This window comes from Durio zibethinus, chromosome 27, assembly GCF_047325235.1.
Source record: "Durio zibethinus cultivar Kanyao isolate XHJ-2024 chromosome 27, ASM4732523v1, whole genome shotgun sequence".
NCBI lineage: Eukaryota > Viridiplantae > Streptophyta > Magnoliopsida > Malvales > Malvaceae > Durio > Durio zibethinus.
Genome location: NC_143188.1, coordinates 15968275 through 15979437, shown reverse-complemented (window position 1 = coordinate 15979437; position 11163 = coordinate 15968275). Strand labels below are relative to the sequence as shown.

The window sequence follows — 11163 nt, the reverse complement described above, 5'->3', positions numbered from 1 at the left end:
TTTTAGTTGAAACTATTTTTACTTCACAAAAGTTTCTTAAAAAGTGAATTTTATAAAAGTATTAATATTTTTTGTTATCATGTATGTAATATTACGCTACTGTAAGATTGCAATGTTTTCTTTCAAAAATAATTATTATTTAACTGTTTTAAAAAATAATTACTATTTCCTTACACTTTATAACATTAAATTTTAAAAATGTTATATTGGTGATGGATACTCTTTAATTATTATTTTTATTTTATAAAAATTTTTAAAATATAAAAAAATAATAAAAATATATTATTTTATATTATTTTATTTTATTTTAATTTTTTACCTTTTGATTCGAATTTTAATTAAAAATTAATATATATATATATATTAAATATCTAAATTTAATTTAAACCAAACTATAAATTTAAATCAAAATAAATATTTTGATTTCTAATCGATTATTTGTTTTATGAATTTATTTTTCACATCTTAATTATTTATTCCAAAGTGGGCCCAACTCCAACGATTCCAGCCCAAACAAACAAATATCCTTACTTTCCCCTTTGAATTTTAAAATTTCCTGCTCAGTAGCTCACCCAATCTTCGAATAGGCGGGAGATCAGATTCATTTACCCAAAAAAATTAAAGAAAATGGCGGAACCAATGGAGATTTCTTCTTCATCAGAACCTCTCAATCTTCACTCTATTCGCAGGTTTTTTTTTTTCTCTCTTTTTAATACTGTGAGGTAAGTTGTTATATACAATTTTCTTTTTTTTTTTTAATTGTTTTTAATCTTTTTTTGTCTCTTGTTTGTAGCCGAATAAATGAACTCTCGGAGATTCATAATAGCAGTAAAAATGAGGGTGAGAGTGAAGCTCTCTCTTCGGATTCCGAGAAGTTGCTCAAAGATTGCACTTTTCATTTCGAGGTGATTCTCAATTTCTTAAAATTATTTTTTTACAATTTGTTTTTTTTTTTTTTTTGATCTTTTTGGATTAAGAGTAGGATTTTGCAGAGTAAAGTGAAGCAAATTATTGAAGAATATTCTGATGTGGGTTTCTTAGGCATTGAAGATTTGGGTATGTTTCCTTTCGGCTTTTAGATTTTTTTTTGGTTATTTTTTATGAAAATAAATTGCATATATACATGTACAATTGAACTTAAAGAAAAAATCCATATTTTTATTCTGCTAAGAATTTGATCCCTGACTTTATTCACTGCAACTAGGAGTCCAACATTCTACAATCTGATTGTGCGACTGCTGGCTAATATTGGGTTTTCAATAGGTTATTGTATTAAGTAATTACATCTTTTTCTTGTTTTAGTATTTATTTGGATTGTATTTATGTTGGGGTTACTTAGTTTTAGTAATAGAGTTGGATTTATTTGTTTGGTGAAAATTTTAGGGTTTGGTGGCATATAGAATTTAAAATGGTTTTAGATAATGATAAGGTTTCTGATACATTACGGGATTGTGATAATTTAGGACCTGTTTAAGGTTTGTGATGCATTTTCTGATTACATGTTTAATGTGTGATTAGTAGAATGATGCATGCCTGCAATGCAAATATTTTGAAAACTGAAATAAAAAGTTGAGGGGAAAGGCAACATCATAGGAAAACATAGAAGCTAAAAGAAGTTGTATTGATTCTAGATTAGTACTTTTTTTTATTCATGCAGATGAATACCTGGCACACTTGAAAGAGGAGCTTAATCAAGTGGAGGCTGAAAGTGCTAAGATTTCTAATGAAATTCAAGATCTTTCAAGAAATCACATTGAAGGTGAGGCTTCATCGGCATAGATTTGATTTTTTTTTCACTTGCAATTACTCTTAAATGCTTTTCTTCCTCTGATTTACCTTTGACATCTTGTATTTTTACAGAATCAAATATTCTAGAAGGCAATCTTGAAGGGTTGAAATGTGCATTGGATTGTATTGCATCTCAGGTTGGTTCTCCTATGTTAGTTTACTTTTTGAATTAATCTTGAGGGGTTGAAAGGCATTCAGTTTGAAATTAACTTGGAAATGGGATTTTAACAGTTAGCATTTTTTACACTCTTTTGTGTGATAGGATGTGGAGAGAGTAGAAGAGGATCCATGCCTGGACTCTTCCATGAATGATGAAGATCAATGCCTGGACTCTTCTATGAATTATGAAGATCAATCGAATCTGATAGATGCAAATGAAGAGCAAACGTTTGAGGTTCTTTTGTTTCTTTTCGCTTTGCCGCTTGAATACTGCATTGGGTTTAAACTGATGGGTGAACTTAATAATTGTACCATAGGTTGCTGGCTCTGTAAGCATCTTTATAAGAGTCTCTTTTTCTTTGATGACTACCTAAGTTCTCACTTTTTCTTAATGATCTTGATGTTTGATATATTCAATTAGGATATTGATTATGTCAATATGCTAATGCATGTTAAATTTTTTGAGTAGTAAATGGCACTATTCATTTTACTTCATTAAGCATCCAATATTTTTCTTTATTTGCATTTCAGATTTTGGAACTAGAAAGTCAGATTGAGAAGAACAATATAATTTTGAAGTCTTTGCAGGATCTTGATTCCATGTTCAAAAGGTAGTTCAATTATTCTTGCTTTGGTTATCTGTTTTCTATATCATTTACCTTTTGCCCACTATGTTCTGTTCGTTTTCTTTTATTTTCAGATTAGATGCCATAGAGCAGATTGAAGATGCATTGACTGGTTTGAAAGTCATTGGGTTTGATGGAAACTGCATTAGGCTGCCATTACAGACTTATATTCCAAAAGTAGAGGATCTATTGTGCCAAAAAACAATTGAAGTTATTGCTGAGCCATCTGAAATGAATCATGAATTGCTAATAGAGATTATGGATGGAACCATGGAGGTCAAGAATGTTGAGGTATGACCAATTGTTTTCCCTGAAAAAAGTTGAAATCATCTGTTGTTCTTTCCTGCATCTCTGTTCTTATAGAGAAAGAAATTAAACTTTTGATATTCAATGGATGATAATTTGTTCGTTCATTAAGCCAATTCTTTTTTCTTTTTGGCTCAAGTTAAACAGGCATTAAAAAATAATAATACTTGCTTGGAAAAGAAGAATCATATTGGTTCTACATGTCTTTTTAATTCTTCAATTGTTTTGAAGTGGTTGTTCATGTTGTCCAGCTGTTCCCAAATGATGTTTACATAGGTGATATCATTGATGCTGCAAAGTCTTTCAGGTTTGTTTTTTCGGTTTTTCTGACTTCAAGGTTGAATCCCATTTTAACATTTTTTTGGCATAATGTGCATGTGTAGTAGTAGAAGGCCATTAAAGGGAATATAATTTGAACCCTAAATGTGATTTCTTGGAAAAGAAGAAGTCTACTAAAGGACTATCCTCTTTCCTCTTTATCTTCTTCTTTCAAATTTCAATGTCTTAGCTTCCAACCCTAAACTTACCTGCATCTCTATTCTCAACCTTTCTGCTATCCTCCCTAAATAAAACTTTACAACCATCTTTTTTACATCTATTTTGTCTGTCATTTAGAGGTATTATCAAATTATGGTCCCATCAAAATGATTCATCTATTAGCAACCAAAATTCTTCATTCAGACTTTCGGTGATGACATGCAGTTATTTCAATCTATAACAGCAACCTCTTTGTCCTTCTTTTGGCCCATCTTTCCTTTCTTAGTAGATCTTGTTTTTCCAGGCCGTCACCATTACGTATAAGTTTTAATTATCCTTGTTGTTTCTGTGCTAAAAGTACTGCTCATAGTATGTAGTTCCAGCCACCTTTGGCTGAGTTGTTTGCAATAATTGTTCTATATGCATCTATTATTTATAAAGGTACATTTTTCTTGGGCCTTAATCAACCCAGATGTAAAGTCTGCAAGTAGCTTAATTGAACCTGACAGTTGTCCTGAATCATTTTTTTATCCAGTTTGAAAATGGTACTTCTTGATTTGAATTCCTTATTTAAGGGTCATGATCTATTGTAATGTTGCAGGCAGCAATCCTCTAACTTAATGGCACAGGAGACAAGGTCTTCATTGGAGTGGCTTGTGGGAAAAGTGCAGGACAGGATTATTTTAAGTACTTTGAGACGATTTATAGTAAAGAGTACAAATAAATCAAGGTGAGATTCATATAGGTAAAGTATACACGGTATTGATGTTATAATATTTTCAAAAGGTTTAAAGTAGCTGATCAATTGTGCACTTCGTTGCCTTTGTCATAAAATTTTTAATTTCTACTCATCCACCAAAAGTGGGGTAAAGAGGAAAGGAACCGCAAAAACAGAAGCTTTTTACACTTGCATAGTACCTGATGCAGGCATTCCTTTGAGTACGTAGAGAGAGATGAGACAATCATAGCTCACTTGGTTGGGGGAATTGATGCATTCATAAAGGTGTCTCAAGGTTGGCCACTATCAAAATCTCCATTGAAATTGCTATCTGTCAAGAGCTCAGATCATCACACAAGGGGAATTTCATTGAGCTTACTTTGCAAGGTTGAGGTAAGTGGCATGCATTTCATACTGTTATTGTTCATTTTTTTTGCTTTAAGTGCACCAGGAAGATTCTAGTGCGTTTAGAACTTTTATCTCCTTGAAACATTTCCCTCAGTTAACCAAAGTCTAACTTAAATACATATTTCAGTAAAACCTCTTGTTGTGCTAGTTATCTCTGTGTTTCTGTTTTCATTTGCAGGGCAAAATATCTAACAGAAAGTTGGATGTCTGGAAAATGTTCTTAAAATAGAATATTGGTGTGTAGTAGTTTTTCATAAGTTCATACAGGATGTATGATAGAAAGGGTACACCGATCTCAAAAGTTATAAAAGAAGAAAACTAGTTGTTATTTGGCATGAGAAAGGAGGTTAGGTTGGGATTTTGATTAGCCTTAGAAGTTTTTAGATCTCCATCATTGATAATTTTGAGAGGTATCTTGACAAAGATCACTATCGACTCTTTTGAATGATTGAGAAGAAATCAGGAGTAAAAGTTGAAGTAGCTATGTAATCTATGGTCTTTTGTGAAGAGGCTCATGCTTTATTTATCTTAATCATTGTGGATGTCGATAAATTGTTTTGGTCATTGGTTCTTTCCATTCAAATTTATTCATGTCCTCAAGAAATTGTTTTGAATGGTGAAATTGCCTTTTTGCTAATTCCATTTATCATAGGATGAAAAGAGATATTTGAGCTCTCCTGTGTCTGATTTGTTCTTATGAATATAATGAATTCCATATTCATTAGGAAATGGCAAATTCCTTGGATATGCACATTCGACAAAACTTGTCAACCTTCGTGGATGATATTGAAAAGCTACTCTTAGAACAAATGCGTGTAGAACTTCAGTCGGATGATGCCTCTGATATGTGACTGTGATGCAAGCCTATATCACTCGGTAAGCTTGAACTTCAATGTTGTATATAGTTTTTAAAAGTTTCCAACTCCGTTCTAAATTCCCAGGAAATCATGGTACAGATATTGTCGGGATCGATCCCTTTTACAAGATAGAAAGTAGCAACATCTCTGGAGAAATGCTTGCTATCTTTCTATTGCATAGTTTTTGTACTACTGTAATTCCCATGACCTAAACCAGTTATGTAAAACACCTAGTGATTTGATTATGATAATTGATTTGCTCATTAAAACGTTATAAAATGGTGACTTTGAAGAATTTTTTATGTTCACATTCATAACGTTAGTTACAGATCACATGTTTTGGTCATTAGAAAACATTCTGTGTTCACATTCACAATATTAATGACTGATTAAGTCTTTTGGGTCCTCCATAACCAGAGCTCCATTGCAATGATGTTGAAAGAGCTCGTAACAAATTGTCGCAATTCATGAATGTGTGAAAGGATTAAATTATACTACTAGTCTTTTGTTTGACTGAGTGTCAATGGTTAATTTTTTTTTATTACCTTTTAATACGTTTTTCATAACCATGAATTTTAATAGAAAGAACTTTTTAATACTAATCTTCTGTTTGACTGAGGGTCAATGGTTACATCGATACAATTAAGTACGCTGTAATAATAATAATCTTCTGGACAATCAAAAATAGATTTGATAATTCATGCTATTGTATTATGTAAAATATTATATTTATTTTATGTTTTATATAAAAATTATGTATTATAGTTCGTGTCAATAATAAAATATAAAATATAATTTTTTGATTTTATTAAATTTATTTGTAATTTTTTTAAAATTTTAAATTATGTTATTTTTGTGTTTTTTATTATTATCATTTTTATATCGTATTTTAAATTATTAAATTTAATCGTAGTAATAAAATGATTTATATGATATAACTTTTAAAGTATAATAAAAAATAAAACATGTGATAGATTTTTAATAAAAAATAAAAAAATTTCCAGTGAAAAAACAAATTTGGATAAATTTGTAACTTTCAATTATGTAGGGTTAAAATTTTGTTAGAAACAATGGCTGAATCTCATGGTAATTTCAAATCAATGAATAAAAGTTTTATTCAATATATTTTACTGATGGACACGTTTCTCCAACTCGCTTTTCTTTGCTTTTTCCACGTAACCTACGGGCAATGATAATGCATTTAATATAAAGATACGTAGCATTTACGAAGCTTATAAAATATTTAATTAAAAATAATTAAATAAAAATAAAGTTAATAACAAAAATCGATATATCGATAGATTTTTTAAATATAACATAATTTGAGTTTATTTGATAGAAAAGATGAAAATAAGAAAAAAAAACTTTTTAATATCTTACCACCACTTTATTATATAATATTATTAACAATATTTTTGGATGCGATAGTTGAAGAAAATTTATGGGAGGCTGAAAGTGAGAAAATCTAGACCTGTAATCAGAAAATTTGGTTAGGGTGTGCTAAAGTTAGTTTTTTTAGATATATTTCGATGATCAAATTAGAAAGATATTTAGGATTCGGTGAAAAAAAAAATAAATTGTGATTAGAAAGTTACAACGAAGATAATGCTTAAATTTTAAGTATATGAATCTATTTTTTATTTTATATATGAGATAAAATATACGAGATGATGAACGATGATTTTATCAAAATAATTAATAGTTGATGGTGACTTTACGTAAAGCTTGAGAAGAGTCCATATCGATGATTGCAAGTTATATTTAATATTTTTAAACAAATGTTGACTACATTCAATAATTTAAAACAAATTAAAAGTTAAGTATTCAATTTTGAAGTGATATATTGACGTCACGTGAGTAGAAATGTCAGTTGAATATTTTATTAGTAAAAGATGAATCATTTCTAAAGTGAGGTGATTAGACAATAAAAAAAGTTGATCTTATTAATTGAGTAAATAAGCGTAACAAATATAGTTAAAAAAATTATCCAAATATTTTTTTTTTATCCTCATATATAGATTTACTTATAATTAAGCGATTCGCTCGAACTTAAGAATTTGTCTAAAATTTTAAAAGGTTTAGATGTAAATATTAAGCTCGTTAAATGAATTTAAACAAATAAACGAGATTTGATAAAAAATAAGATCAAATCTGAGTTTTATTATTTAAGACCTGACTCAAAAATTAAAAAAATATTTTTTATCATAATGAGATAATATTCGTTTGTTTTAATTTTTTTATAATAGACAAGATTCATTTATTTTATTACTTATAATATGATAAAATTTATTTTTATATAAAATAATGATTTAATTTTAAATTATATTCAAAAAATTAAATTAAATCTAAACTCAAATAATCCATAAATTCGATTAAAATTAATTAAATTAATAATTTATAAAAATTAAATTTTTTTAATTTTAAATATTAGTACTTTGAATGAATTTGAATTTTATTATTATATATAAAAATAAACTTAAACAAAAAAAAATCTCAAAAATTAGATAAAATCGATCATACACTTATTTAAAATATTAAAATATTATATCAAATTTAAATATGATTCGATCGAACTTAAAAGAGATAGAATCTCAAACAAACAACTAAAATTGATTTTATTTTACCGTTTTCACTTCCAATACGTCAATGACTCGGGAAGCAATGAATAATATATTTTTTTCCATCTATTGAATTGACATCTCAACTAAAATGTGGAGCAAGACTCAACAAAAATTAAGAAAATAAGGAGATGTTGGTACCATAATAAATAGGTTGATGGGATAGATGAAAATACTTTAATATTGTTTGATGAAATTTAAAAATAAATTATAAAACTAATTTCATTGACTTTGTAAGTGAAAGATAATTAAAAAAAAAGTAAAAAAAATGGTAAAAAAATTAATAAAAATAATTTTTTATTTTCATTAATCAAAATTTAATTTTTGACCAATCTAAATGTTAAAAAAATTCTAATAAAAATTTTTTTTGTCTTTTTTGATTAAATTCAGAGTAATTATACTTAAACATATAAATTGAACGAATCTCATTAAGTTTAAATTGGATTAATTTCAAATTTTAATCATTTGGTGTAGAGTAATTTCGTGTAAAAATCTTTTTCAGAAACGAGGAAAACATCAAGGAAAATGCCAAAAGTTAGAAGTGTACTCTCAAAACAAAACAAAGAAGTTTTACATTAATGTTTGACTATATTTATTTATGTGGATGGAACCTTGTTGTTGACTTGACCATATTGCACATTTTCTTTAGAAATGTTCTCCCAATTACCGTGCAATGTGGAAACAGTTCACAAAGAATTAAAAAATGGGAAAAAAAATCAAATTTTCTTCCACTTTACTGGAAAGTCACAAAGAAATTTCTTCTTCAGAAACATTTCTTATAAATTAGTCCCACTTGGAAGCATATACCATCCTCATTCCTCAAGCATCGTCTCTAATATTCCAGCAATAGAAAGCCATGAAAAGCCTTTCATTTTCTGCCATCTTCCTTCTTGTCCTCTTCATTACTATTGGTAATTTTTTATGATTACTTGCTCAATTTTTTTTTTAAATTTTATCTTTTTCGAAAAATTTTAAGTTTATGTTCACTGTCTGTACGTGCATTAAATTCGATTTTTTTTTTTGAATTTTTTATAAATATATCTTTATTTATTTATTTTTTTTTAGGTTTGATTTGTTCGTTATTCTTTTATGAAATATATATCGAAAATTTGATTGTGATTATAAATCCCATTTTCTACATATAATCTCACAAACTAAAGGAAAACGTACATTTTTTGGTAGGTTTAATTATAATTAGTGACTAATTTTGAAATATTTGGCACAGGGAATGAGTCAAAGATGGCAAATGCAATTGGAAGCTGTGACAAGGTCGACCATGGAGGAGGCTGCCAAACAAACGAATGCTTCAATGGTTGCAGGACGAAACATGGGCAAGCTGCTCATGGATTTTGCTACACTATCAAGACTCCCAATGATACTTGCGTCTGTCGTTACCCCTGTTGATTCCATGCATTTCTGACCATGTTTCTGCGATCGTTTATGAAATAAACTCATGTTTTATACCCTTCATTTCCTATTATTATGTTATCGCTCGCTCTTAGTTCTAATGATACAAATTAGGTATGGTTTGTGTAAAAATTTTAAGTTTCCTATTATTATATATTTCTTCGTTTCTAGTTCTGATGATAAAGATAAGGTGTGGTTTATGTAAAAATTTTAAGTTTAAAATGTAGTGTTTTTTTCTCTTTTATTGTTTTTTATATATAAATATTTAAGAATAATGTAAGAAATTATATGATCTAAAATTTGAATTTAAATCTATCGAATGTTACCTCTTAATAATTGTTGTATGAACCGGTCGAGCTAAATCCGAACTTACAAAAAATATATAATTTGTTTTTATGATTTATGTTAAATTAATCAAATTTCATTTTGAATCCATATAGCAAAATCATTATACATGGTCTGAAATTTGAATATAAACTTGTGAATGTTACTTCTTACTAATAGTTGTATAAATAAGTTGAACTAAACCCTAAATTAAAAATATATATAATTTCTTTTATGATTTATGTTAAATTAATTAAATTTCCTTTCGAATCCATATAGCAAAATCATTAGAATTTACTTTCAATAAAATTACATCAAATTTATAAAGTAAAATCTTTACAGATGATTTGAATTAGTAATACTTAAATCAATTTCGTTAGTCAAAATTAAAAGTTTCGAGTTCAAATCTCAATTATAAGTCGAAAGATTAAAAAATTTAAATATCATAAAATATCTTAATAGATTGACTCGATTGGGTCTAAAATTAACGAATAATTAAACATATTTATAAAATTTAAACATTATTTATCGTCACTGATATTAAGATAATTTCACCCAAGTTTATTAACTCAATCAAAACAATTTGATTTGTGTGAAATTTTGATTTCATACCTTTGATAACAACATTCCTTCGAACCTATCACCAACATCATATCAGCATTTAAGCTATAGAGCAATTCTCAGTCAATGAAGCCTAATAAAACAACAGATGCAACCTAATTATAATAAATGCAAAGAGGCTTAACCTGTAAATCAGTGGCCAAGACAAATAGCTAAATTTATACATAGCTATAAATTACATCTGATTCAATGATATATGCGCATAATTTTTTGTATTTAAAACAGTTGGATTTCAATTTCTCTTTTCCCAGATTAAAAATTATATATAAATATATAAAAGTCAAAGAGTTGGAAAATAAAGGAAAAATTCAATGTGAATGTTCTATTTTTTTGACATGTGTACAGTCATAAATAAACGTCATGTGTCATCTAATAAATATATTTTTAATTTAAAAAATCAGTATACTTGATTTGATTTGATTCATTTTTAATGTAAAAAAAGAAAAGAAAATTTATTTCATTTAAATTATTGCATTTATTTTCTTTTAAATATTCATTGCACTTACCTTATATAAATAAATTCAATTCAATTTGTAATCAAAGTTAATTGTTACTTATCTTAAATTACTCTCAATTAAATTTTATTCTTAATTTTTCATACCAATTTCAATATTATAAATAGGAATTTGTTTTTGTCAATTAGAGATAATAGTATTAGACATTTATTCTAAATTCTATTATCTTCCCATTCTTTTTTTTTTTCCTTTTTTTTTTTAATTTATTCTTTGTTTCTTTTCACTTCCATTTGTTTTATTTCTCTTTATTTCAAAATGTGGTTTCTTTAATTTTTTTCTAATATCAAATTTCACTTTTTACGAAACAAAAAAAAAAAAAGAAATTAATATGCTTTTAGT

The 11163-nt window shown here is 27.4% G+C and overlaps 2 protein-coding genes across 3 annotated transcripts; both read left to right on the top strand.

Moving 5' to 3' along the window:
- The first annotated feature begins 532 nt into the window (after window positions 1-532).
- Window positions 533-5618, top strand: LOC111279305 (uncharacterized). Of its 2 annotated transcripts, XM_089756171.1 has the most exons (13): window positions 533-689; window positions 794-905; window positions 993-1056; window positions 1658-1759; window positions 1861-1925; window positions 2051-2182; window positions 2479-2558; window positions 2648-2864; window positions 3131-3186; window positions 3958-4086; window positions 4284-4467; window positions 5208-5358; window positions 5439-5618. In XM_089756171.1, the coding sequence occupies exons 1-12, from the start codon at window positions 628-630 to the stop codon at window positions 5331-5333; spliced, it is 1329 nt and encodes a 442-aa protein (XP_089612297.1). In that variant the 5' UTR covers window positions 533-627; the 3' UTR covers window positions 5334-5358; window positions 5439-5618. The 2 variants fall into 2 exon arrangements, with proteins under 2 accessions (XP_089612297.1, XP_089612296.1); XM_089756170.1 differs by having other exon boundaries at window positions 5208-5618.
- A 3092-nt stretch (window positions 5619-8710) lies between these two features.
- Window positions 8711-9608, top strand: LOC149511055 (uncharacterized). Its single transcript, XM_089756667.1, has 2 exons — window positions 8711-8868; window positions 9183-9608. Exons 1-2 carry the CDS (start codon window positions 8814-8816, stop codon window positions 9359-9361), a joined length of 234 nt encoding a protein of 77 aa, XP_089612793.1. The 5' UTR covers window positions 8711-8813; the 3' UTR covers window positions 9362-9608.
- Window positions 9609-11163: the final 1555 nt, after the last annotated feature.

Bases quoted from the DNA above. Each gene is read 5' to 3' on its own strand.
- LOC111279305 (XM_089756171.1), top strand. From the start codon at position 628: ATGGCGGAACCAATGGAGATTTCTTCTTCATCAGAACCTCTCAATCTT. The intron at 2,559-2,647 runs GTAGTTCAATTA...TTTTATTTTCAG, and splicing joins CTTGATTCCATGTTCAAAAG to ATTAGATGCCATAGAGCAGA. The intron at 4,087-4,283 runs GTGAGATTCATA...TACCTGATGCAG, and splicing joins AAGAGTACAAATAAATCAAG to GCATTCCTTTGAGTACGTAG.
- LOC149511055 (XM_089756667.1), top strand. From the start codon at position 8,814: ATGAAAAGCCTTTCATTTTCTGCCATCTTCCTTCTTGTCCTCTTCATT. The intron at 8,869-9,182 runs GTAATTTTTTAT...TATTTGGCACAG, and splicing joins TGTCCTCTTCATTACTATTG to GGAATGAGTCAAAGATGGCA.